This window comes from Alligator mississippiensis, chromosome 1 (assembly GCF_030867095.1).
Source record: "Alligator mississippiensis isolate rAllMis1 chromosome 1, rAllMis1, whole genome shotgun sequence".
NCBI classification, from domain to species: Eukaryota; Metazoa; Chordata; order Crocodylia; family Alligatoridae; genus Alligator; species Alligator mississippiensis.
Genome location: NC_081824.1, coordinates 350,539,666 through 350,565,371, shown reverse-complemented (window position 1 = coordinate 350,565,371; position 25,706 = coordinate 350,539,666). Strand labels below are relative to the sequence as shown.

The 25,706-nt window shown below is 46.0% G+C and overlaps 2 protein-coding genes across 4 annotated transcripts; both read left to right on the top strand.

The window, feature by feature from the left end:
* Positions 1 to 11,408: 11,408 nt before the first annotated feature.
* CHAMP1 (chromosome alignment maintaining phosphoprotein 1) lies at positions 11,409 to 25,413 on the top strand. 3 transcript variants are annotated; one of them, XM_006268550.4, is made up of 2 exons: positions 11,409 to 11,572; positions 21,557 to 25,413. In XM_006268550.4, the coding sequence occupies exon 2, from the start codon at positions 21,581 to 21,583 to the stop codon at positions 24,635 to 24,637; it is 3,057 nt and encodes a 1,018-aa protein (XP_006268612.1). In that variant the 5' UTR covers positions 11,409 to 11,572; positions 21,557 to 21,580; the 3' UTR covers positions 24,638 to 25,413. The 3 variants fall into 3 exon arrangements, with proteins under 3 accessions (XP_006268612.1, XP_014455877.1, XP_014455876.1); XM_014600391.3 differs by lacking the exon at positions 11,409 to 11,572 and adding an exon at positions 17,422 to 17,507; XM_014600390.3 differs by lacking the exon at positions 11,409 to 11,572 and adding an exon at positions 17,496 to 17,584.
* Positions 11,845 to 17,588, top strand: LOC102568550 (E3 SUMO-protein ligase ZBED1). The gene is made up of 2 exons (XM_014600295.2): positions 11,845 to 15,227; positions 15,677 to 17,588. Exon 2 carries the CDS (start codon positions 15,742 to 15,744, stop codon positions 17,482 to 17,484), a length of 1,743 nt encoding a protein of 580 aa, XP_014455781.1. The 5' UTR covers positions 11,845 to 15,227; positions 15,677 to 15,741; the 3' UTR covers positions 17,485 to 17,588.
* Positions 25,414 to 25,706: the final 293 nt, after the last annotated feature.

The window sequence follows — 25,706 nt, the reverse complement described above, 5'->3', positions numbered from 1 at the left end:
GGGTTCCCCGGATAGCTCGCGCTTCTTTCAGTGCCATTTTCTGCTAGCGGCATCATACGGCTGGTGCCCTTTGACAAGCATCACTCCAGAGCTCTTTGCTGTCCACTCCAGCGACTCCTTACCCGCCGTATGCATCTGTGCCTCTAAGTTTGCGTATTCCCTTAGTAGACCCGCTACTGTACGGAACAGCACATTCATCATCTTTCCCTTCTTCCATTTAGTTAGACCCCATCTCGGCACATGACGGCCCTTAGTTTCCAGATCCTCCCGGAGCTGAACGAGGAGCTCATGGCCCCGTGACCCAGGCACCAAATCCGGACAGTTGAACCAGTCCGTGGGGGTGGGTTCCCCTCCTTCCCTTAGGTATTGAGTGCATTGAGCGAACTCCTGAGTGGGGGTCAGCTTTTCTGCCTTCCGCGCCTTTACCCCAGCTAAGGATATGGTTGATGTTTCCTCTGGGGGTCGATAATAGACCTGGTTGCTCCCCATTATGCATCCGAGCTCCCCAAGGGATAGCTTAGTTCTCCATTCTTTCACGACTGCTTCTTCTCTCTTTACGGAGAAGTAGCCATCAATATTTCTTTCATCCCCTTCTACCGCCTGGTGGTAAGCGATATGCGCCCATAGATCATTTGCATTCTCTACACGGCGGGTCCCGGTGCGCCAGGGACAGCACCCGATTAGGTTCATCTCTATCACCGTGCCCTTAGATCCCATCCTCGTCGCCATGTCTCGGATGGCCAAAGCTGACTCAAGGTGACTTAATAATTACTCGTTCGTTGGGCGGGCTGGTGAATAGAGAGGCGGACAAAGCTTAATGGTTGCAAAACTTTACTTACGCCGCTTGTAGCTGCGACGCAGACAGTCCGGTCGTTTGAACAACTATGTTAATTGTTCCAGCTGGCAGAGCTCAGGCTAGCTCGTCTGTCCACAAATCAAGCCGGCGGGAAAAGGGTACGTTGGGGATTGCGCTCGGCAACGGGGAGAAGAATCGATAGGTGATCAGTCTATCGATCAGCTCAGCCACAAGTCAGATCTCTTTTTAGAAGCACTCTGCAGCGTGCTCAAAGTTCTCCGACTTGGGCAGAAGTCGCACGAAATTTTAAATGGCTAGCAAGCCAATTACTAGCCGCCACGTAGGAATAATTTAGAACTGGCCAATAGCGGGACACAAATTTGCATTCGAATGGCAGGAACTCTCTTGCACCGAGGTTTTTCTGTTGCAACAGAAAACCTTTGCTTTGCAAGAGGCTCTCATGTGGCAGGAAAATTCCATCGTGCCGAGGCACCAAAATCACTGGGTTGTGACAGTGACTAAGTACCAAGTCATTTTGTACCCAGATGACCAAGGCCCTGATTCTGGACCTGTGTGAATATGGAGGTTTGATCTCACTGATCCACTAGTAGGTTTGTGGCCTTAATCATAGACTGATTTTCTAGGTACTGTTTTCTAAATCTAGACTGATGTTCAGGGCAGGAGCCATTATGCATTAATTTTTATATCACTAATGTAAAAGAGCAGTGGTTTCAATATACTTGTCCATAGCTGATATAGAATTTACTAGATATTAGTTTCCTTTAAGAAATATCTGCATGACAGCTACAGCCAGATGCCATAAGATGCTTGTTTTTATATATTTATTTTGGTCTCCAAGGCTTATATTGAGGGACACATTCTCTGGTCCCTCAATTGGTATAGCTACACTAAAATCTTGTTTAACCCTTTACTAGTAGGTTGTAGACCAATTAGGTCACACAGGCCACATCTACATATGTGCTTTGCTGTGGAGTACAGTATCACCATCTACACATGCGACAGTATTAGGCTGCAGTAAACTAATTTATGCTGCAGTAAGATAGGGATAGTACTATATTACACCAGGATAATTTATTGCAATTAAATGCACGTGTAGATGCTGACTAGACATAAACTGTGTCCAGTCAGCCCAGCCAGCCAGGGGCCAGACTTCTGCCTGCCACCTAGCCACATGGCTCTGCACTTTCAGCACGTTTGTGCCCCAACCAGCCCCTGCCCCCAATGCCACCAACCGGAGGCCAGGGCTGAGTGGCCCTGGTGTGAACTTTTTGGCCCAGCTCAAATTGCTGCTGTCCCTGATGCATGTGTAGATGCTACACCCAGGATTCGTTTACTCTAGTTCAAACTGCTCCAGAGTTTATTGCTTCAAATTAATTGGATGTGTAAACATACCTACTGATGGCAAAACAGGTGCATTTGTGTACTAGCAAATAGACTAGAGGTAGCACTGACAGAATAGTCCCAAATACAAATCCTAGATCTGCATGTGGTTGTAATGGATCTTGGCATCTCACCATTATTGAATGAAAAGATGCAATTTGGAAGGTACCATCATTTTTTGATTTCTCCGCTTCTATTTTGACGATGGATAAATAAATATGCCAGGCAGATGCCACATCTCTGCACAAAATTTACAGGTCCATTTTGTCCACAGTGTGTTGGCCTTGAAGTTTTCCAGCAGGTCAGTGCTATACATCAGAATAACAAAGAACATTGTATTTTAAAGACTGTTCATTATGGATGGGGGTCGAGGGGTGGCACCACTGAACATCAATAGGCAAGCAATATGCCAAACAATAGCTATCCAATTTCAAGTTTTCACTGTGCAAAATTTTCTTCTAAGGCAAGGTGGGTAACAAAAACAACTTAACCTCCTGTTTACAAATTACTTATAGAGCTAACTGCTACTCATTTTGCCAAAGGAACCAAAACAAAAAGGAACTAACTGAATAGAGTATATCCCATCTCCCACAGGTTGCTTTCATATACCCCTCTTCAGGTGTTAAAATAGGGATAGGCTGAACAAACCCTGTAGAGTTTAAGGTTAAACATAAGGTTAAACAGAAGATCAACCTCTACTAGTTTATTTAGAGGTTTGTGTTCTACAGGTGTGACAAGACACACGCCAGACAAGAAAGCTGATATTTTTAACAGTGTCTTTGCCTCTGTTTTCTTGAACAGGCACCAGGATATCCCACCTACCAGAGGTAGGGACAATCTTGGGTATAGCTCTATCAAGCCTTCAGTCAGTGCAGATGTAGTTAGGGATCTTCTGGATGGGCTAGATATTTTTAAATCTGCAGGTCCAGATGCCCTCCACTCAAGGGTGTTGAGGGAGCTGGCAGGGGTCATCGCAGAGCCCTTCGCCCGGCTGTATGAGCATTCATGGTCATCTGGCCAGGTGCCGGGGGATTGGAAACTGGCTAATGTGGTCCCTATTTTTAAGAAGGGGAGTAAGGAGGACCCAAGTAACTATAGGCCTGTAAGCCTCACCTCGGTGCTCGGGAAGCTCTTGGAGAGAATCATCAAGGAGCACATCTATGGGGGGCCTGCAAGGGAGATCATGCTCAGGGGCAATCAGCATGGGTTCACCAAAGGCAGGTCCTGCCAAACCAACCTGATTGCCTTTTATGACCAAGTAACTAAATCCTTGGATGATGGTGTCACTGTGGATGTAGTCTTTCTAGACTTTAAGAAGGCCTTTGACACTGTCTCTCACCCCATCCTCATCAATAAATTAAGTGACTGCGGCATTGATGCCTGCACAATTAGATGGGTAAAAAATTGGCTGATGGGGTGCACCCAGAGAGTAGTGGTGGACGGGTTGTACTCAACCTGGTGAGATGTGAGCAGTGGGGTACCCCAGGGCTCGGTCCTCGGGCCTGCACTGTTTAATATCTTCATCAGTGACTTGGACAAGGGGGTGGAAAGCACGCTGTCCAAGTTTGCTGATGACACTAAGATGTGGGGCGAGGTGGACACACTTGAAGGGAGAGAGAGGCTGCAACTAGATTTAGACAGACTACAAAAGTGGGCAGACGAGAATAGAATGGGGTTCAACATAGAAAAATGCAGGGTGCTGCACCTTGGGAGAAGGAATCCACAGCATACATTCAGGCTGGGGAGTTCCCTTCTTGAAAGTACAGAGGCAGAAAGGGATCTTGGAGTCATTATTGAGCCGCCAATGCCAGACCGCAGCCAGCAAGGCCAGCCATACCTTGTCATGCATCCAAAGGTGCATCTCAAGCCGGTCCAGAGAGGTGATACTCCCTCTCTATGCGACTTTGGTCAGGCCACAGTTGGAGTACTGCATCCAGTACTGGGCGCCGCACTTCAAAAGGGATGTGGCCAGCCTGGAGAGGGTTCAGAGGAGGGCCACCCGCTTGGTGAGAGGGCTGCAGGACAGGCCCTGCAAGGAGAGACTGAAGGACCTGAACCTGTTCAGCCTCAGCAAGAGGAGGCTGAGGGGGGACCTGGTAGCTGCCTACAAGCTCATCAGGGGGGATCAACAGCAAATAGGCAGAGCTCTTTTCTCCTCAGCACCACCTGGGGTGACAAGGAACAATGGTCATAAGCTGATGGAGAGCAGGCTTAGGTTAGAGATCAGAAGGCAATATTTTACAGTTAGGGTGGCCAAAATCTGGAACCAGCTTCCCAGGGAAATGGTCCTTGCCCCTACCTTAGGCAAATTCAAGAGGAGGTTGGATGATCACCTGTCTGGGGTCTTGTGAACCCAGCATTCATTCCTGCCTGTGGCAGGGGGTCAGGCTAGATGATCTGTTCAGGTCCCTCCTGACCCTAGCTGCTATGAAACTATGAAACCTGAGGAGAGAACTTGAAATTTCAGGAAGGGATAAGCATTTTGCAGAAGCAGAACAGGTAGCAGATTTCCACACCTGCACTTTTTCTGCCATTACTGAAAATTCTCAAGTTCTCAAACACTCTACAAGGCAATGCTAGGCTGACAAGGGTGATAGAAGAATGGGCTGGGCTGCTGTCAGTAGGGTTGCTGCCAGTAGTGTAACAATGGGTGGGCAAACAGGGCATGAGCCCTGGTCACTTCCTAGGGAAAGGGGGTGCCAGAATAGAGCTAGGGGGCTGTCCCTTTTGTTTCCCTACACCCTGCATTCTGCACCTTCCTGGAAGCAGCTCCAGCAGCAGAGAGGGTAAAGCAGTGGCTGGAGATTCACTATTGGTGGGGGATATGTCTGGAGATGAGAAGACTGCTGGGGAAATTTAATAGCACCTGAAGGGTGGTTACAAAGAGGATGGAGCTAAACTGTTCCTAGTGGCAGATGAAAGAACAAGGAGCAACAGTCTCAAGTTGCAGCAAGGAAAGTTTAGGTTAGATATTAGGAAAAACTTTCTAACATGAAGGGTAGTAAAGCACTGGAACAGGTTACCTAGAGAGATGGTGGACTCTCTATCCTTGGAGGTTTTTAAGACCTGGCTAGACAAAACCTTGACTGAGATGGTATAGTTGGGGCTGGTCCTGCTTTGAGCAGGGGGTTGGACTAGATAACCTCCTGAGGTCCCTTTCAACCCTAATTTTCTATGATTCTATGTCACTTAATTTTTTTGACATTGAAAACCACTGTATAACTGGCTGCTTACATGCAAGTCATCAGCAAAATAAAGGAGGTGACACCTTCCCTAGCAGCAGTGAACCTATAGCTGTTGTTCCTGTTCCAGGGCACAATACTGGCCAGTTATACTTCCAGTTACTGTAGTGAAATTTAAGACTCCTTCACTGTGTGTGAAGCATTTCACAGGAGGTATAAAGGTAGGTTCCCTGCTCCAGGGAGCTAATCTGCCCTACAAAAACTTAGGATGGGAGGATATGAACAGCTTTGAAACTGAGTGGTAAAATTGAGACATCTTAGTAGTTCTGTTTTAAAAAGAATATTAAGGCTTTCTCCATTTTCTTTGATGTCTTTTCGGCTGTTTGTGGGTTCTTTGATCCAATACAGACAGGATACTGTCTTAGGACAGGATAAAAGATTTTGCTAGATCCCTTCTTCTCTTTGAAATAATACAACAAGCTGGTACCTTTTTCTGTTCTATGGGGCACAGCTATACTGTCTTTCCATGATGCTTCCCCCAAAAGCAGATTTATGATTAAAACGCTTTCTGTTCCCCCAGAAGAACAGCAGTAGGGAAGGCAGCGTGGCACCTTGGAGACTAACTGAGTGCATCTACATGGGGATGCTACGTTGCCATAGCAACGAGCTATGTTACCGTACTTTGATGGGCTACTGCACAGTAGGTACTAAAAATAGCCATGCAGAGTCGTCATTTAGTACTTGTTTTAGTACAGTCCACTGCACGTGTAGATGCACCCACTGGCTCAGAGAGGCATCTTTTGCAGGTGACAGGCTATGTGGCTAACTACTCTCTGGATAGCGCCTATCTGGAAAATGTGAATAAAAACAATTGGCTCTCCCCATCTCTTCCCACACATAAACATGTTCTACTATGATGTTTGTTCCTAAGAGGAACAAGAGAAATAATTACTTTTGGAGGTGAGTATGGAATAATGAAAGAAAAATCTATTATCCTTAATCATCATGGTAGATTTCACACCCAGGGCATGAGCGACTGGTGCCTCCTGAATCTGGGGGGGCACCTGCAGAAGCTGATGATGGCAGCGGCCCTGTTGGGGGGGCACCAGCCCTGCTGACAGCATCAGTGTCGGCTGTTCGGGGGGGCACCAGCCCTGTCAGGGGGGCATGTGCACCCCTGTGCACTCCCTACCAGTCGCCTATGACCCGGGGTGAACTGGTAATGATGCTTTTTACTGATCCACCACTAAAGGGTGATGATCGAAGTGTTTAGAGCAGTTGTTCTGACTTTCCATTCAGAAGCAGGGTTATACCAGTGAGGGCCCAGAAATAAGTGAGAAGCAAGGGGTTTTTTTTGTGGTATCGTTTATTGGATCAGCTGTATAGTTGAGAGATGATACGCAAGCTTTCAGGCTCAAAACTCGGTCACAAATGAGAGCCCAGCAGTTTTTATGCTGTATCTGTTATGTGTGCATAATTCTGTAGCAATACAACTGTACAGAGCAACAGTTCCCCCACCCACTTTGAAGTCAATCCAAGTGTGCATTTGTCCATACCCTGGTTTTCACTCCACCTACTCTTGCATTGTGCATACATTCACATTATACAATAGTGTGGAACAAGACACTGACTGGCAACTACTACATAACCTAAATTTTACTGATTGAGCGAGCAGTATAAGGATACTCTGTGGCAGACACTAGAAATCTATGGATTTCCATTAAAATTATCCAGATCTTCCAAATTTTTTATCAAGATACTGAAGAACATCACAGTAATTTGAATGACTGTGATCTCCAACCAGGAATTAGCTGACTTGATGTTAGCATTGGAGTTAGACAAAAATGTCATTGTGCTGCTTGGAATTGCCATTGATTTTGTTACATATTGAACTTCTGACAAGGAAGCCAGAACTCCCTGGATAGACAAAGTGGCTGAAGACCTGGGCTTTGCTTAAATGTGCTTTCAGAATATGTCCATAAGTAAAATGAAAGAAAACAAAAATACAGCTTAGTCAGAATAAGTAAACAGTTATTATAATCAGCAAGTCAACATTGAAAACAAATAGTTCTTATAATCAGCGAGTCAAAATTGATGTACTCTCAGATAATATGATCCTTCTAGAAGAGGAAGCCTGTTGTTAATGAGTTTAGCTTGGGCTGCAGGCTCCAAAAGTCTGGTGACTGTGTCTATGATGCAATGGTTTGAGAGGGTAAATGCTGCAAATCTATCAGCATTAGCACTAGGCCATGAATTTTTACTCACAACGAATTAAGCATTCTCCTGCGTGAGTCAGAGTTACGGATGAGCAACAAGTGTGTCCAACAGAGATTAAGCAGTTTTTAATGCAGATGCCTGCTCCAGCTATACAGAATAAAATAGTCAGAAAAAAATATATATCCTGGATCAGGCCTTATTGGGTACCTCATCAAATAATACAGAGGACAAGGTAGACTTGCATTCAAGTTTTGAGAATGCTGGAGTACTGAGTTCCTAAATAATCCTTATTTTGGCAATCTCAAGGCGAAGGAACGATCTCCCCAGAGGAGTAGTAGTAACTTCATAGATCAATAATTTGAACAAATTATAAAGAACTGGTCCACATAGAATCAGTTGATGACTAAACAACCTCTGCTGCATGCCACTATGAGAAACAGATTATTCTGGACCAAATTTACCCCAGCTGACTGCCCTTTGGGCAGGGGGCTGGACTCGATGATCTTCCGAGGTCCCTTCCAGCCCTAATGTCTATGAAGTCTGTGAAGTCTATGAAATTTACAAAAGCATCATGACTTTTCTGGTTAAAGCATGGTACTAATTTCAGAGAGCCTAGAGCAATCCAACAGGCTGGAAGTGAGTGCAAGCAATCACTGAGGGCCTGGAAAGCTCTAGAGATTGCTGAAGATGTTGGATTAGAAAAAGAGATTGTGCAGACTACAGATTGATCTTCAGTCAACTTTGAATGATGTTTACGTCTATTATTTCTCTGATGGTGTTTTTGCTTAATTGCACCCCATTCTTAGAGACTATCTTTGTTTTCCAAATCTTTATTTTGAGGAAAGTGCAAGTCTTGCAGGCCTAAAGATTTTAAATTCCTCCTGTGACTGTGAATTTAAAAATTTACAATGTTGAAATGACTGTATTCAATGAAGTATTTTACAATTTTTTCTGAATGAAAAAAAACTTTATAATTGTTTGTAGGCTCCTGGCATTTCATTACATCAACAAAACTGTAGGCCTTTGCTTGAAGAAACTTTTCAGTCTTTAATGCCTTTGTGAAACAAGTGCTATACTCTGGAATTCGGGGGGAAATGGCTGCCATTCTTTGCAAGAACAATATCAAACTGGGAACAGCGGCATCTCTGCTGAGCCAGACTGTGAGACTGCAGAGAAGCTGCGTAAATAATGCTGCCTTAAAAGGGAGTTTGAATAAGCTTATGATTTTTTGCCAAACCTGTCTTCAAATTTTTGTCACATAAAACAAAAGGTTAATATTGGTTTTACAACTTGTAATCTTTCTATGCATAGAGCTTGATATCTGAAAATATAGGTTGACTATAAGCCAGTAGATAGGAAGTTTAAAATATTCAGCAGTAGTCATTAACTGGAAATCAAATCTGGAGCAGGCAAAGAGGCGGTGCAGACCCGTCTACGCCACCACACATGCAGGCATTCCCTGTGTTGCTACGTTGCAGTACAGGGGAGGTTTTTGACCCTGGGAGATCTTGGGGTCAAACAAATCTGCACCTTAAAGCAGGGCAGCACATGTGGTGGCAGTGTGTGCAGAGCCTGGCCTGCTAGAGCCACGCTCTGGCTGCCAGCCAGGCTCCCAGCTGCAGGAGCACCGTAGCTGCAGCTCCCCAAGACTCCAGGTAAGGCTTCTGGGGATAGCACAGTTACTGGCCCCAGCCACCCCTACCAACCCAAGGTAATCTTAAACTGCAAAGCATAAGAAGACAGTATAAAAGAGGTGTTTGTATGTGACACCAGCATTTACTAAATAAAGCCAAACCGCAGCAGGACTTGTGCTAAGCATCATGCACCCTCTCGTTATGAAAGGGTGGTAGCTGGGGACCCTGGAGAGGTAATGACAAAGATACCCAAGTGAAGGTGAAGGCTAGAGATTCAAAACCATGCTGCCAACCAAGAGTTAGGAACTGTTGCATCATTCCTGCTCCCTTTCTTTTCCCACCATTTCAATTCATTTACTCATTCATGTCTTAGGTTTATATCCTGCCCCAGCCAAAAGGCTTAGTGTAGCCTACTCAACACCCCAAAATCCGAAACTCCCCCTCATCCCAGTGCAACATTTTCTAATGAGAAGTTGTCTAATGAGATGACCATCCCCTCAGCTTTAGCCTCAGGTGGCCACACTGGAGAATCAAAAGATATGGGTTGGGTGATGCTTCCTGAGATCCCAAGGGACAGGGTTAGAAGCAGGTGAAGCAGGAAATACCTGCACTTGGAATTTCCTGGCTGCTCTGCAGGCAGAAGGCAGGGCGAGGCGTTTCCTCCGGGGCTAACTCGTTCAGAGAGGAATAGGCTTGTGTATGCAACAGCCCACTTCATAAGGACACAAGAACTGCTGTTTACTGGGTCAAACCACAGGTCCCTCTTGCCCAGTCTGGTGTGTCACACGGTCTAGCGCACACCTATCTTCAGTGCGTCAAGCTACAGCCCCTTCACTGCCTCAAGAGCCTTTTGCTTAGGTTTTGGCTGCACTACTTCCTGCACCTTAATTTATACACTCCCTGTCCATGGCTCCACCAAATCGTGCAACCTCCTGGCCCTAGCCAAGCTAGCCATGTATCTGACAGGGAAGGAGGCTTTGACTGGGATGACCTCTGGTGACTTTGAAGCCGTCTTCCTGGCCCTCATCCAAGCACATCTCCAGGCAGTTTCAGTAGGCAGTGGCCACTGGTTCCTTGGACTCATTCAAGTGTCCTCTGCTAGGTGTCCCCCCTTGGTACACTCATTAACCTGTGACCGTACTCTTGTTCCTGTTCTGTTTATTTGTCCCAAAGAACATGCTGGTGTGCCTGTAGTAGCCTGTCTTAGCAAGGAAGGCTTGTAGTTTGTCTTGGTGGATCTAGGTACACGTTCCCTGGCACACCAACCAGTCCTGTGTCGCACTCTGGTGCATGCCTGTCTTGAGTGTGGCAGGCTGCAGCCTGTTCACTGCCTCCTCAAGAGCCTCTTGGGGTGCTGGCTGCACCACTCCAGCTTCTTTTTGTTTATGCGCTCCCCATGCACAGCCCCACCAAGTCCCGCGACCTCCTGCTCAACCTCCTGGATCGACCTGACCTGGGGGAAGCTGTGGTCAGGAGGACCCCACCCTGGGACTGTGGGCCTGTTTTCATGTCCCTCTCTGCTCATATGTCTTCAGGCAGAGTTGCACTGGGTAGGGTCCCTTGGCTCCTTGGACTTGCTCAAGCACCAGTAGGCACTGGCCAATGTGCTCTGCTCCCCACTCATGCACCCCTTAACAACCTCTGCCCATCTGTTTTCACCTTTATTCCCCCCCCCATCAGCAACCCCCTGGAATAAAAGGAGGGGCGGGGGAGGGCGGGTGGTAGCAGGTTTTTTATGGGCATCAAACAGGCAGGTGGCAGAAGGGGACGCTGAAAGGGGAGTGAACTGGGGATGAACAGGGTTGGGTTTTTTTCACTGCTCCTTTCCCACTTGCAGCCTTTAAGAGAGCAGTTCCCAAAATTGGGATCGCAGCATCAAGAGCTGAGGGAGTCCTGAGACTGGGGGTTGGAAATGAGAGGGCCATGCCTAGGAAATGGAGTGATGCTGAGGTCAAGTTTGGGAAGCACTGCTTTAAGGCCCAGCTCCTCCGCCTGCCGAGTTGTGCCCCCCTCCCCTCTGCAGGGGGGGAATCCAACCCCGTCCCAGTAGCCCCACCCCTCCCTTGTCCTCGCTAAGTGCGCCTGCGCACTCGCGCCCCTCCCCCCCTCCCGAACACACTGCGCCTGCGCGAGGCAGGGAACGCGAGAGAAAGGGAGAGGGGGCGGGGCGCGCGCGGAGCCCTCACTTCCGGTTGGACGCCGAGCGGGCGCGAGGCGCAATTCAGCTGCCGCCGCTTGCCCGCCTACCCCCCTCCCCCCCTCCCACCGCTTGCCCGCCCGCCAGTGGGGAGGAAGCGCTCAGCGGCCTCCCCGCGCAGCCACCTGGCCCCCGTCCCAGCGCGGTGAGTGAGTGCGGCTCCCCCATCCCTCTGCGCCTTCCCCCCGCAGCCTCCAGCGCCGCGCTGTGCGCAGCGGGGGCCCCTCCCCCACCAGGGGCAGCAACGGGGCGCGCGGGGGGCGGGGCTTAACTCGCGTGCGCGGGGGGGAGGGGCGGGCGGCAATGGCGCCAGCTGAGGACGGGGCTTAACGGGCGGGGCTTAGCTCAGCGTGGTGGGGAGGGGCGCTGCCTCCTGGCCTGGCGGGGGAGGGGCGCGGGCAAGTCGCGGGGGTGGGGGTCTCAGTGGAGAAGAGGTGGGTGAGGAGGGGAGAGCCGTGCAGCAGAGGGCAGCAGCAGGGGAGGTGCCCCAGATACGGACACTCTTTGCTTCTCAGATTTGAATTTCCCCTTGCCTGGCTAGCAGGCTTCTCTGCCTCTGAGGAAGCAGCCCTTGGGGCCCAGAGCTGCCCAGGATGATCAGAGGACTTTTGTCCGTGTCTCCCCCCCCCAATGAACAGTCTCCACTGGCTGTAGCAGCAGAAGAGGCTGCTTTGGCTGCCTTGTCTCGCTGAAGGGCACAGGTTTTCAAACGTCCTGAAGTCACTAGATCCTTTCGTGTTGCTTCTGCTGCAGAACCCGCCACTCCTGTCCTTTCCTACCCCTGTCCTACAAAGGATGTGGCAAAGTTAGGATCCAGAGGTGGGGCACAAAGGTGATAAAGGGTTTGGAAAGCAAGTCCCACGAAAGAGCTAGGCACTTGCAGCTTGAGGAAAAGATGGGATATGATAGCAATCTTCAAATACTTGAATGGGCGCCATAAAGAAGAGGGGTGCCATTCTCTCTGGCTGCAGAGTTGAGGATGCAGATCAATGGCTGGAAGTTGCAGCAAAGTATGTTTAGTTTGGATATTTGGAAAAAAAACTCCTTTACTGTTAAAAGAGCGAGGCAGAGGAGTAGACTGACTAGGGAAGTTGTGAACTCTGTCACTGAAGATGTTCAAAAAGAGGTTGGGCAGCCACTGGTCAGGTATAGCTATGCTTATGTATTCTGTGGGTACATGTTTTCTGGCTTCTAGATTACTCTTGCTCCACCCCTTTCTGCTACATGTGTCAGGGTGTTTTTAAGCCTCCTTCATTGGGTGTTGGCTACAGCCAAGGCTGGGGAGTTTGACACCCAGTGGTCCTGCTGGGACCAAAGCTGGATGATTCTGGCTAGAGGATCTTGCCCCTCTGCTCGGGTTCGGACCATTCTTTCCTGACACCCCTCCCCCCCCGCCATATTTGGGATCTGGAAGGAATCGTACCCCATGGTTAGATTGGTATGGACTGTTGGCCCTCTACCCAGGGTCTCATAGAAGCAGGATATTTGTTCCTCTACTTTATACCTGTGGCAGGTTAGGGTGTTAGATCTGTGTTGTGTCAGGGTTTACACAGTCTTATGTGGAGTTTAGATTATTGTTTGTATGGGATCATTTGGATAGGGATGATCCTGCTTCAGGAAGGGGGTTGGACTAGATGGCCCTGGAGGGCCCTTCCAGCCTTGCTTCTCTGTGATTCTAAAAAGCTGATATGGAGCCTGGAAACCTGGCAGTGATGACGTGCTGCTTCCGCTATTGCCCCCAGTTTCTTTGGGGAAGCTCTGATGACGTGTTGTGGAACCCCAGGGTTCCAGGGAATGCAGTGTGAAAGGCACTGGCTTAGTGTAAAAACAGACGTTGCCAAACAACGAAGTGGATCAGCTGTGGCTGGCATGTCCCACCACGGCCAGTCCACTTTATTTGATGAAACATACCACTCCTTGTTGTGCATCAGGCAAAGGCCTGATGAGAGACAAAAGGCAGCACATTCCTCTTGCCTGTAAATTTTCTGCACCTGCTTGCCAGGACCCATACTGACCTATGATTCCCACACAACCATGGGGTGGCATGGGACCTGGAGAAACCCAAGGGCTCTGTGCCTCCGTACTGATCCATGCCTCTGCATGAAGCATGGGTTGACACAGGTCCTAGCAAGGAAGCACAGGGCATCATGGGACTTAGGGAATTTGCTCAGCACAGTTCCTGGTGTGGATGCATGGGGCACTGGGGATTCCCCAGGTCCCATGCTGCTGTGTGGGTCCCAACCTGGAGGCACAGAGCTCCAGGAATTCCCTAGGTCCCTTGCTTCCACACCAGGACCTACACAGACTTTACCCACTTAAGGAAAAGTGCCCCATGAGATCTCAAGGCAGGTCTCCATAAGCAGGAAACCCCAACTTTCCCTGCTTAGAGAGATGCTCTAGGATTCCCTAGGATGTCTCTGTAAGCAAAGAAAGCTGGGCAGGTGCTTCCTGAGGGGGCTGATTTCTGTGTGGGAAATCCTGAGGTGTGCAAGATGGGGGCCTTTCAAGCCCATGGCATACCTGCCCAGGGTGGCTGGAGAGTTTGGGCATCTTCAGGCTTCCCGCACTCTCCCACCACAGGGCAAATAGATGTGCAGTTCAATAAAACAACTCTTTTATGCTACTTTTTGTTGTGGATACGCATGCGGTGCAACAAAAGGTATGGATTGTCTACTTTGTCACTGTTTGTGCTTCCATAAAAAATGTTTATAACAGCACACATGCCACATCAGGCGACATTCTATCCTTAGATACCAAGTATCTCTTAATAAAATTCCATGTTACGAGCAGGTACCAGTCTGCAGCGAATGAATCCTACCATGGAGTCCCACACAGTTCAAAGATGGTGTCAGGACCAAGCATTGTCTCCTTTCCAGTTTCTTCTATCTGAGCCCTTCCTTGAAATGAGATTCTGCTGTCCCACGGCCCCAGTTTCTGAAAGTGTACTTTCAGTCTCCTCAGCCCTTTCCTCCCCTTCCTCCTCCCCACCCTTGTCTATGGGTACTTTGGGCCAGATTCTGTTCCATCTCAGTTGTAACTAGTGATTTCTGCACCCTAGGTGGATATGCAGGAACATGATGTGTGGTGGGAGCAGTAAGAGTCGGGGGGGCTGCGGGGCATCAGAAAATCTTACTTGGCCCCAGGGCTGCCAGCGTGGCATGGTCTTCCATCATGCAGGGGTGCAGACTTCCTGAATGGGGGCTGCTATTTTGGCACCCTCTCTAAATTGGTGCCTGCAGCTAGTGCCTCACTCACCCATTCCTAGTTACACTACTGTTTTCTTCCTCTTAGGTGTCTAATTGAGCCCATATTCCATCCTGCTCAAGTCCCTAAAAATTAGTTAAGGTATCTGTTTTTAAAATGTGCTGTCAACTCGGCTTTAAAATTGTTGCAAAGAAAGGGATGACCCACCCACTCTTTGTGTTAATGTCTTCTTAGATTTGAGTAGGGCTGAATAGGATTACATTTAGGTGCCTAGGATCTAAACCTTTGTCTTCCAGTGTAACTGTATTGGGAGCAATGTAGCATGGAAACAAGGAAGATAGACTTAACAAATTAGTTTTTTAATAAGTAATTTTACGTGTAAGAAAATGTGCCATTAATGGGTACGATTAATGCAAAAACAAATTAATGCGTTAATTTTTTTAACGCACGTCTAATTGCTGCTGTCGGGCCGTGTGCACTGGGGGAAAGTGGCCCCTCCTCCTCGCTGCTGCCAGGCTGCATACACCCATACACACACATGAGGCCAGCAAGCAGCCAGGCAGGGTCGTGGGAGCAGACTCAGCAGCTGGATGCAGGTAAGTGTATGATGTATAGGGACTGGAGGGCCAGGTCTCGGGGATTGTCTAGGGTATGTGTATGGAGGGGTGGGTTTCTGTCAGCATTGGGGGAAGCTATCCAGGTGCTAGGGCTATCCAGGTGCCAGCGGGGGAATGGGGCAGGGCGCCCTCTGAGGGTGACGGGGAGCTCTGTGGCTGGGCCGATGGCACAGGGGCTGGTGCCTGTGCTTGCGGATGCCGGACAGCCCCAGGAGATGCTGCTGGGGGGGGCAGGGGGCTGTGAGTCAGGAGTGAGGGGCCCCCGCCAGTGCCAGGGGGTTGTAGGTCAGGAGTGAGGGTCACTGCCAGTGCCAGGGGGCTGGGGGTTGGGAGTGACGTGTGCCCCCAACAGGTGTCCTCTTTTTTGGAATTGGAAATATGTTAACCCTAGTTTTGACCCTTTTTACTGTACTGTACTTAATCACTAGGTGGAAATCATGACAGTTCTACTCTGTTCTTATGGCACTGAGTGAATAAATATCAGAAGGACGTAATGGAGCAAAGCAGCAAAAGTTCGGGTGTTTTGAACGGGAAATTTATTTATAGAAAACTTGTGGATGGTTCTCTGGATAAAAGGACGGTTATTTGTAGCTATTGCAAGGCTGAATTCCAATATCATCGAAGTACCACAAGTCTGAAGTACCACCTACACGCTAAACATGCTTTTGCCACCGTTCCTCTTGCTACAGATAACCCAGTGACAGCAAATGAATCCTGTGAGCTGCAACAGAGTACGCTTACTGTGTTTCAGAATCGCTACAAGCCCACAGATCAAACAAAGTACAACAACTTAACCAATGCTATTGCAAAATGGATAGCTATGGACTGCAGACCACTCAACATTGTAAATGACAGAGGACTAATAGAGGTTATTCAAATTGCGTCTTCCAACCAGTCATACACCCTGCCCTCCCAAGGAACCATTGCATCACGAATACGTGACTTGTATCACAGTGAGAAGACTACTAAGTTAGAGCTGCTGAAAAATGCACAAGCTGTTGCTTTGACTGGTGATCACTGGACATCCTTGAGCAATCACAGCTATCTTGGAGTCACAGCACACCTGATTGATGCTGCGTGGAGACTGCAGTCATTTGCTTTAACAGCAGTGTATACTGAAGAGAGACATTATGCTGAAGCATGTGCAGAGCGTTTCTTGGATGTTACAAAAGAATGGAATATTCAAGAAAAGGTAACAACAATTAGTACTGATCGTGCAAGCAATATGATAGCAGCAACCAGTCGTTTGCCTTTTGAACACATGACATGCATCGCTCACAGTCTTCAGCGATCCATCACAGTAGCGCTCCGTGCTGGTGGTTTTGAAAACGTGCTGCTAAAATGTAGAAAAATTCTGGGCTGTTTCAAACACAGTCTAGCTAACAGTGCAGAGCTAAAAACACAACAACCTGCAAATGGACAGAAACAAGAAATTCTCAGACAAGATATTTCTGCCAGATGGGACTCTACATTGGGTATGGTTCAGCGCCTGCTTAGAAATAAAGCCACTATCATGACCACGTTAGCTCTTGAAAAGCACAATCTATCCGTGCTGACAGGTAGTGATTTTGGAAAACTGCAAAAGCTAGAAACACTACTTGAGCCCTGCAGATTTGTGACTGAACTCCTTGGAGGAGAATTATATGTCTCCTGCTCTGTGATTTTACCCGCACTCTGCCATGTATGTCGTGTTACGGCAGTCTCTGATGACGACCCAGCATATGTTGCTCGATTTAAGAACACTTTCACTTCCCATTTAACAAAACACAAAGAGGGTACCAATATGAGATTTCTAAAAATAGCTACAGTGCTTGACCCAAGGTTTAAGAATCTGAAGTGCCTTCCAAAATCTGAGAGGGATGAGGTGTGGAACATGCTGTCAGAAGTCTTAAAAGAGCAGCACTCAGACGCGGAACCTACAGAACCCGAACCACCACAAAAGAAAATCAGCCTTTTGTTGGTGGCATCTGACTCCGATGATGAAAATGAAGGTGTGCCAGTCCGCACTGCTTTGGATCGTTACAAAGCAGAACCCATCATCCCCATGGAGGCATGTCCTCTGGAATGGTGGTCGAAGCATGAAGGGGCTTATGAAAGTTTAGCATATTTGGCACGTAAATACCTTGCAACACCAGCTACAGCAGTGCCATGCGAACGACTGTTCTCACTTTCAGGTGACATTGTAAATAAGAAGCGTGCAGCATTATCTCCTGAGAATGTAAACCAACTTGTCTAAGTGATTGGCTGAAATGCAGCAAGGTTCATTGAATAATACTATTTCTTTTGTTTACCACTTTTACAGTGCAATTATTTGTAATAAAAAATAATAATATAAAGTGAGTACTCTACAGTTTGTATTCTGTGTTGTAATTGAAATCAATTTATTTGAAAATATAGAAAAAAATCCAAAATATTTATAATAAATTGGGATTCTATTAGTGTTTATCTGCATGTTTCAAATTGTGATTAATTTTGCAATTAATTGGAATTCATTTTTTTAATCATTTGGTAGCCCTATTGTAAAGTAACAAATGTCCTAAAACGAACCAGTCCCCATAGACAGGTAGTTAGCCATGTTAGTTTGAATTTAGGGGGAAGGCAGGCTAGGGTAGCATTTATACATTAGCAACAGCCTTGAGTTAATCTCAATCTGTAACTCAACTTCTAAGTAATTGGGGGGGGGAAGGAGGCCCATGGCTGGAGGCGTTACCATGGACTGTGCACCATAGTCCCCTCCCGGGCTGCCATGTGGGTGCCTCTCCTCTATGCTGTGCAGGTGCCCCAAGTCAGAGGTTTCCCCTGCCCTGTGGGCTGTGTCATGCTGGCCACCCCTGGGGCAGGGGAAGGAATCAGAAGCCAGAGAAAGGATGGGGAGCTGAGATCTGGTTGCTGCTAGACCAGTGGGGAAGAAGGGCAGCTGGGTGAGAGTTTTGGGGCTGCAGATTAAGCCCTCACAGATAGTCCAATGGTGTCCAACTGGCAATCTTATTTAGAGAGGCATAAACATTTGCAGGCAATGACTTTTTTTTTTAGATGTTTTTCTTTATGAGAGAGCGCTCTCTATCAACAGATAGTCATAATGACAGCAAACTCCATCTGTGGAGATGCAGTTTAAATCAGCAGAAGTACTTTTTGCTCAACTAATTGCATCTGTGGGTTTTGCAAGCCCTCCCTATATTTTACCTAGTAACTTAAAAAAAATGGCGTAAGATTTTTTTCCCCCCCCACAGTTCAAGAACAAGGGTGGTTATTTATTTATTTGCTTTATATGCCACCCTTCCCAACAAAGGCTCAGGGTGGCTTACAGTAATTCCTCCATGAATAATTCAATCAAATTAACAAATTTAAAACTGAAAAGGAAACTTTTCACATAGTACATATTTGATATGTGGAACTTATTATGGCTATTTACCACTAAGACATATAGCTTAGTAGAACTCATAAAAAGGTTGAACATTTATATGGATGTTAAACTAGCCAGAGTCTGGAAAGCTCAAGGGATATAAAATCCTATGTTTCAAATAAGCTTTAGTAGGGAAACTAGGAAAACATTTCCCTTAGGGCAAATTATTCCATATATTCCTATTGTAAGTTTTCTTGAACTATACTCTGAAATATTTGCCATTTGTCACTGTTAAGACGCAAAAGAACACTAGTCTGATTTATTATCAGTTCTTCTACAATATTTTTATGACTTCAATTAATTTTAAATAAAGATTGTAGTGAACTAATAATTCCTCAAAATTTCTCATGTAGAGTTCCATTACACTGACTCTTGCCTATTAATGCAGAAATGGTATTTACTAAAGTTCCAAAACTGGAGGAGAAAGCTAGAGCAGCAGATTAGATAAGGGAGAGGGATCTAAGTGGCACTTGGGGGCATGAGTTTGATTTGTCATATGTCTGCCCAAAAGGTTGGTTCTCACTTCTTTAGATAGATTAATTACTTAATCTCATCAACAGATGGAGGGATGTTGTGCAGTTTGATGGCCATTTTTTCTTTTATACATATTTGAAGCACTATACCAGTGGCCTAATCCATAATTTAGTTCTCTCTATATAGTATATAGATATAGATATCTAGATAGAGGACAAAACTTTTTTTTTATATATTTAGGCTTAACTTATATATATGTTTTTAATTAAAAATATATACACACACCAATATATCTATATATACATGTAAATACGTACATATATATGTTAAACCTAAGAACAGAAAAAAGGGGTTTTTTGCCTTTAGTGTACACATTCAAACTAATAGCATGCCAGTATAGCTTGGGAAAATGCTGTTCTGTCACCCAAAACCTTTAGTTATAAATATAAACTTTACTTTAAAACAGTGCCTTACAACAGCATTTCTCAACCCATGGGTTGTGACCTAAAAGTGGGTCACAAGAATATATGAAGGGGTTGTGAACAAACTTTAAAAATGGGTTCTTCTTTAAAGGAGAAAAATGTGGGAAAGTGGGTTTTTCCTTTGCAGGCTGGCAGAGTTCCGGCCTGTGAGGGGCTGCTTATGGACCCCATGCCCCACCCCACACGCTGTGGGGGCTAAGGGTGGGGGGCAGTGGGTTGGGAGTGAGGGGCACTAGGTCAGTACTGGCTATCAATGTTTGCAGGTGGGTCCTGGTACAAAAAAGGTTGAGAACCACTGCCTTACAAGATCCTTCAAATTAGGTTGAAATCTTGAAAAGGCCATTTTCCTTGTAACCAATGTCTGTACTGCAAGAACAAAAAAAGATGCATGGTTCTCATGTTACAACTTTGAAATGTCCACATATTATTCTCCAGCCTAAAGATATCTATTAAAAACAAATGAAGATGATTAGTGAAATATAGTTAGAATGGATCATCTATTTCCTGCAATAATTCTCTGTGTACCTTGTATCACAATATGAGACCCAAGGAAATTAGTCACTTTTTTTTTTAAGTCAGTTTTCATATGTTACACCTGTTTTAGTTTTTGTCATTTTTGTGGTCTGATTATCATAACTTTATTTTCTAAAAATTTTGAGCTTTCTTTTGCTAGGTGAGACTTGGACCAAAAAAACCCACTTAAGTTCAGTCTTGTCAACTACCAAAAATGCAGAAGAAAAATATTTTTTTCTACTTTTCAGTGTTAGGAATCCTAGGCATTACTTGTAGCAGGTATGCTTATTTCAGACAGAAAGATGTTTTTTTAATTGACAGTATTATTTTCTGAGAGCCAGAATTGTTTTTTGAGTAAAATAATTAATGAAGGAAGCAAATGGGTTAGTAGGTAAAGAGTTGACAGAGTCCAGCCTTCCAGATACTATTTCCAGTTTTACAACAGTTCATTTCCTTTTACAGTTTATTAATCTATTAAATGAAGATAAATCTTGCAATGATTTTGCAAAGATGGACTGTTTTAAAGTCCATTCTCATTCTTAGATTAAATGCGTCTTCCAGAGGCAAATGATACTTAAGAAGTTTGTCACAAGAACCATGGCATCACAGCTAGCTGTTTGTTACACAGATCCTTTCCTTTTGCTTTATTTACAACAGGGCTGTCCAGCTTCTCAGCAGCTGAGGCCTCATGTCACGTGTGCTCCCCCACAAAATGCCCTCTGGGTTCTCCCTGTCAGTGTGGGCCTCCCCTGGCCTCTCCCTGCCACAACTTGGACTCCACTAGATCCACAAGCTCTGGGCTCCCTAGGCCCTGTGGGCCATGCTGCACCATGCCTGGGGCAGTAACAGGAAGCAGAAGCTAGAGCAGGGAGGTGAAGGCTAGAGAGTCTTGCAGCAGCCAAAGCCATGGAGAAAGTGGTAGCCAGGCGGGAGTGAGTTGGACAGCCCTGATTTACACAGTCCTTCTGAAGATAAGTAGCCATGAAGACTACCTAGTAAACAGAAACAGGATTGCTAACACTGAAAAAGTAGAGAAAAATATTTTTCTTCATCTTTTGTATAGTTGACAAGACCTTGCACTTAAGTGGTTTCTTTTTGTCTAAGTCTCACCTAGCAAAAGAAAGCTCACTTGCTGTGCTGTTGTACAGTGACTTGCAGAATTTAGCGAGATTTTGTATTTGGACCTCTCGGTATAGGAAGTTGCAGTCATGCAAATGTTACATATTTCGCCACAGTAAAATCATTTATCAAATTTACATATTTGGTGTTATATGGGAGGAACAGCATGGGTCAAATGTCTGGGCTGGCCTTGACTGTCTGAGGTTAATTTTTATTTTAGAAACAGAAGAAAATTGTGTCAAGCTAGTTTAGAATAAAGATGTTGAAAGTAAAATTCATACCATATGTAATAATAGTTTTCTTGACTATTTTTTCAGGAACACAGAAGCTTGCTCTTGAAGATGTGTAGTACGGTGCAAGCTGTAACTGACCACAGAAAAATGGACATGTTGCAGATACTGCGTAAAACCTCAGAGCGTTTAGAGTGTGATCATTGCAGTTTTAAAGGGACAGACTATGAAAACATACAAATTCATATGGGTACCATCCACCCTGAGTATTGTGATGAAATGGATGCTGCTGGTTTAGGCAAACTTATATTTTATCAAAAAAGTGCAAAACTGTTCCATTGCCACAAGTGTTTTTTCACCAGCAAGATGTATTGCAATGTTTATTATCACATCACAGCACAACATGCAGTGCCTGAGAAGTGGAACGAAGAACAGAAAGATCAGGTAGAAGCAGAGTCAGAATCCCCGAAAACAACTGTCACACTGGAGCCACAGAAATCTGCTGTCTCCTCTGAACCACACAAGCCTGACCTTTCTCCTGGACCTCCAAAGTCTGAACCTGTTGTTCCCCCCAAGCTTCAGAAAACATCTACGTCCCCAGAGCCTCCAAAGCCTGCCCCAGCAGCTTCCCCAGAGCCTCCAAAGCCTGCTCCAGCAGCTTCCCCAGAGCCTCCAAAGCCTGCTCCAGCAGCTTCCCCAGAGCCTCTGAAGCCTGCCCCAGCTGTGTCTCCAGAGCCAAAGAAACCTGCTCCAGCTGCATCTCCAGAGCCAAAGAAGCCTGTCCCCTCCTTGTCCCCTGAACTGAAGAAACCTGCTCCCTCTGTGTCCCCAGAACTGAAGAAACCTGCCCCAACTGGATCCCCTGAGCCACTGAAGCCTTCCCCAGCTGGGTCCCCAGAGCCACAGAAGTCTGCTGTGACTGTGTCCCCAGAGCCGCGCAGGCATTCTCCAGCCGTGTCTCCGGAGCCGCGCAGGCATTCTCCGGCCGTGTCTCCAGAGCCGCGCAGGCATTCTCCGGCCGTGTCTCCGGAGCCGCGCAGGCATTCTCCGGCCGTGTCTCCGGAGCCGCGCAGGCATTCTCCGGCCGTGTCCCCGGAGCCAAAGAAACCTACCCCAGCTGTGTCCCCTGAACCACGAAGGTATGCCCCAGCTGTGTCCCCTGAGCCAAGGAGACATGTTACTCAGATGCGAAGGCCAGCTCCTACTGCTTCCCCTGAGCCACGAAGGCCTGCTTCCTCAGGTTCTCCAGAGCCATGGGGACCTGCTCCCACAGTTTCTCCTGAGCCTTGGAGATCTACCCCAGTTATTCCACATGAGCTGCAGAAATCTTCCCCCAGTGTTTCACCTTGGGCCTCAAAATCTGCCTTGGCTTCACCCATAGAACCCCGCAGGTCTGGCCCAGAGCCCCGAAGGCCAGGCCCTGTTGTGTCGCCAGAGCCCCGACGGCCGGGCCCTGTTGTGTCCCCAGAACCTCGGAGGCTTGTTCCTGACCCTTGGAAATCTACATCCTTCTCGGAGTCTCAGAAATCTCTTGTATCTTCTGAGCCATGGAAACCCATCTCATCTGTTTACCCAGAAGGTTGGAAGCCTGTTCTTTCCCCTGATACATGGAAGCCTTCTCCTCCTGTTTCACCTGAGCTCCGAAAGCCTAGTCACGCTGTTTCCTCTGAAGTTTGGAAACCTTCCTTCTTTTCTGAGATCCGCAAACCTGGTCCCTCTGTTTCTCCTGAGCCTTGGAAACATGCCGAGTCCCGGAAGTCTACTTTCTTCCCTGAGACTCAGAAGTCTGCTCCTGCTGTTTCTCCTGAGGTACAGAAACGGGCCCACTTCCCTGAACCTCGTAAACGAGCTCTCTTTCCCGAGTCTCGAAAATCTGTTCCTGCTGTTTCGTCTGAGGTGCAGAAACGTTCTTTCTTCACTGAACCTCAGACACAGGTATCTGCTGGTTCCTCTGAAATACAGAAACATGCTGTCTTTGCTGAGGCCCAGAAACCTGCTCCTGTTTCTCCTGAAATCCAGAAGTCTGCCTTTTTCCCAGAGCCTCAGAAACTTTCTGCTGTTTCCTCTGAAGCCCAAGAACATACCTGTTTCCCAGAGCCTCAGAAATCTGCTCCTGTTGCTTCTCCAGAGAGCCAGAAACATGCCCTCTTCGTGGAGTGCCAGAAACCTGTGTCTTCTCTTTCGTCTGAGACCCAGAAGCAAGCTCTTTTTGCTGATTCTCAGAAATCTGCTCCTGCTGTTTCCCCTGAGACCCAGAAGCATGCCCTTTCCACTGAACCCCATAAACCTGCTCCTGTTGTTTCCTCTGAGGTACAGAAGCCTCCTCTGTCTATCGAACCCCTTAAACCTACCCCTGCTGTTTCCTCTGAGGTCCAGAAAAATGCTGTCTTCCCTGATCTCCATAAACCTGCTCCATCTGTTCCCTCTGAGCCTCAATCACCTAGTGAGTCTGGTGAAAGTGACTTCTTATCTCAGAATTTAGAAGATCAAAAACCACTGGATGATCTGGTGCCTCAAGAAGAGCAGCCAGTCTTAAATAAGGATCCTCCAGAAGATGCATTGTATTCATGTCCAAAGAAGAAGCTCAAGAAGGAGAATCAGGAGAACTCTGATTCTGAACTAAATAGTAGTGAATGTGCAAAAACAGAGATGGAGATGGATTCAGCGGAGGTAAAGGAACAAGAATCCAACAGTGATCAAGAACAATTTGATGCAGAATCATCTGAATACAGCAAAGAGAGCAAAACAGAACCAGCTACTCCCATTCAGCCACAGTGTGTACTGCAGTTTACAGAAGAGAAGGAAGCTTTCATTTCAGAGGAAGAAATAGCAAAATATATGAAGCGTGGAAAGGGAAAGTATTATTGCAAAATTTGTTGCTGTCGTGCAATGAAAAAAGGTGCTGTTTTGCATCATTTAGTGAACAAGCATAATGTTCAAAGTCCATATAAATGTAAAATATGTGGGAAAGCTTTTCTTTTGGAGTCTCTCCTTAAAAACCATGTTGCTGCTCATGGTCAGAGTTTGCTTAAATGTCCACGTTGTAATTTTGAATCGAGTTTTCCCCGAGGTTTTAAGAAACATTTAACCCATTGCCAAAGCCGTCATAGTGAAGAGGCAAATAAAAAACATTTGGACAGCCTTGAACCAGTTGAGGAACAAATTTGATGTGTTTTTTTTCCTTGTACCAGAGAGGTTTAATTTACTGAAATATTAAAAATGTTGCTCTGTGTTAGTCAGCTAAGTAGTTTAGCTGTTTTGACTAGTCATGCATGGTTTATTGTATTACGTTTAACTTGTCTTATACCTGTATTACTGAAAGGATTTACTTTTCAAATGTTTTTAAAATAAATATCCATGTCTGTGTATTAATCACTGGTAAATTCGTACTTTGTTATCTAGAAGTGCTACATTTCTGAAACCAAAACAGATGAAACTTAGTTTTGTAATTGTTAAGAACATGGAGGCAGTCAAGGTGTGGCAAGCAGCCCATATGTTACTGTGAAAACGACAAAATTTTTCACATCTGTTAGATGTCTTATTTTTCAAAATGTGGAGCATGCTTTCAGAGTTTTGAAGCCTCACCAAATTGAATGTGAATGAGTAAGGCATGAGAGACTGACATTGTTTTTTTGAGAAATTATGCTCTGACCTTGTAATTGAGTATATAGCCATTTGTTGAAAATTTACTGTACTCACCTCTGGATTACATGTCTAAGATCTGAAAATGTCAAGGTACTTTTTTGTGTTGATGTATTTTGATCATGTTTTTAAGCATGTACTAATAGACTTTATATTGATGGAGTGTAATATCAGATTGGCTGTATATATAACGAGAATTCTTGAGTTGACACTGATGTTATACCAGAAAAAACTGATTTTCTTGTATCTGGTGAAATGTTACACTTAATACTTTTAACAATAAAAGGGAAATCTTGACATTGGATATTTTTCTTGTCTGCTCTTTCAAATTTAAAGCAAAGCCTTTAGTATTTCATTACATTGTAATCTTCTAAATACATTTGACTAACAGCATATAATGTGGAATTACATAGTATTTTTTACAAGATCTGTAGGTATTGCAGCTGTTTTCATCAGCATGTAGAAGTAAAGCTAGTCTACACCACCTCTCTAGACTTTGGAAAAAATATTAAGTGTTAAAAGGAGAAAATGCAGTATAACATGGAAGGGGAAATAGAGGCATACGCTGTTGTTTTGGAGGGGAGGTTGTCTCTCT

Coding starts and splice junctions, on each gene's coding strand:
- LOC102568550 (XM_014600295.2), top strand. CDS start 15,742: ATGGAGCAAAGCAGCAAAAGTTCGGGTGTTTTGAACGGGAAATTTATT.
- CHAMP1 (XM_006268550.4), top strand. CDS start 21,581: ATGTGTAGTACGGTGCAAGCTGTAACTGACCACAGAAAAATGGACATG.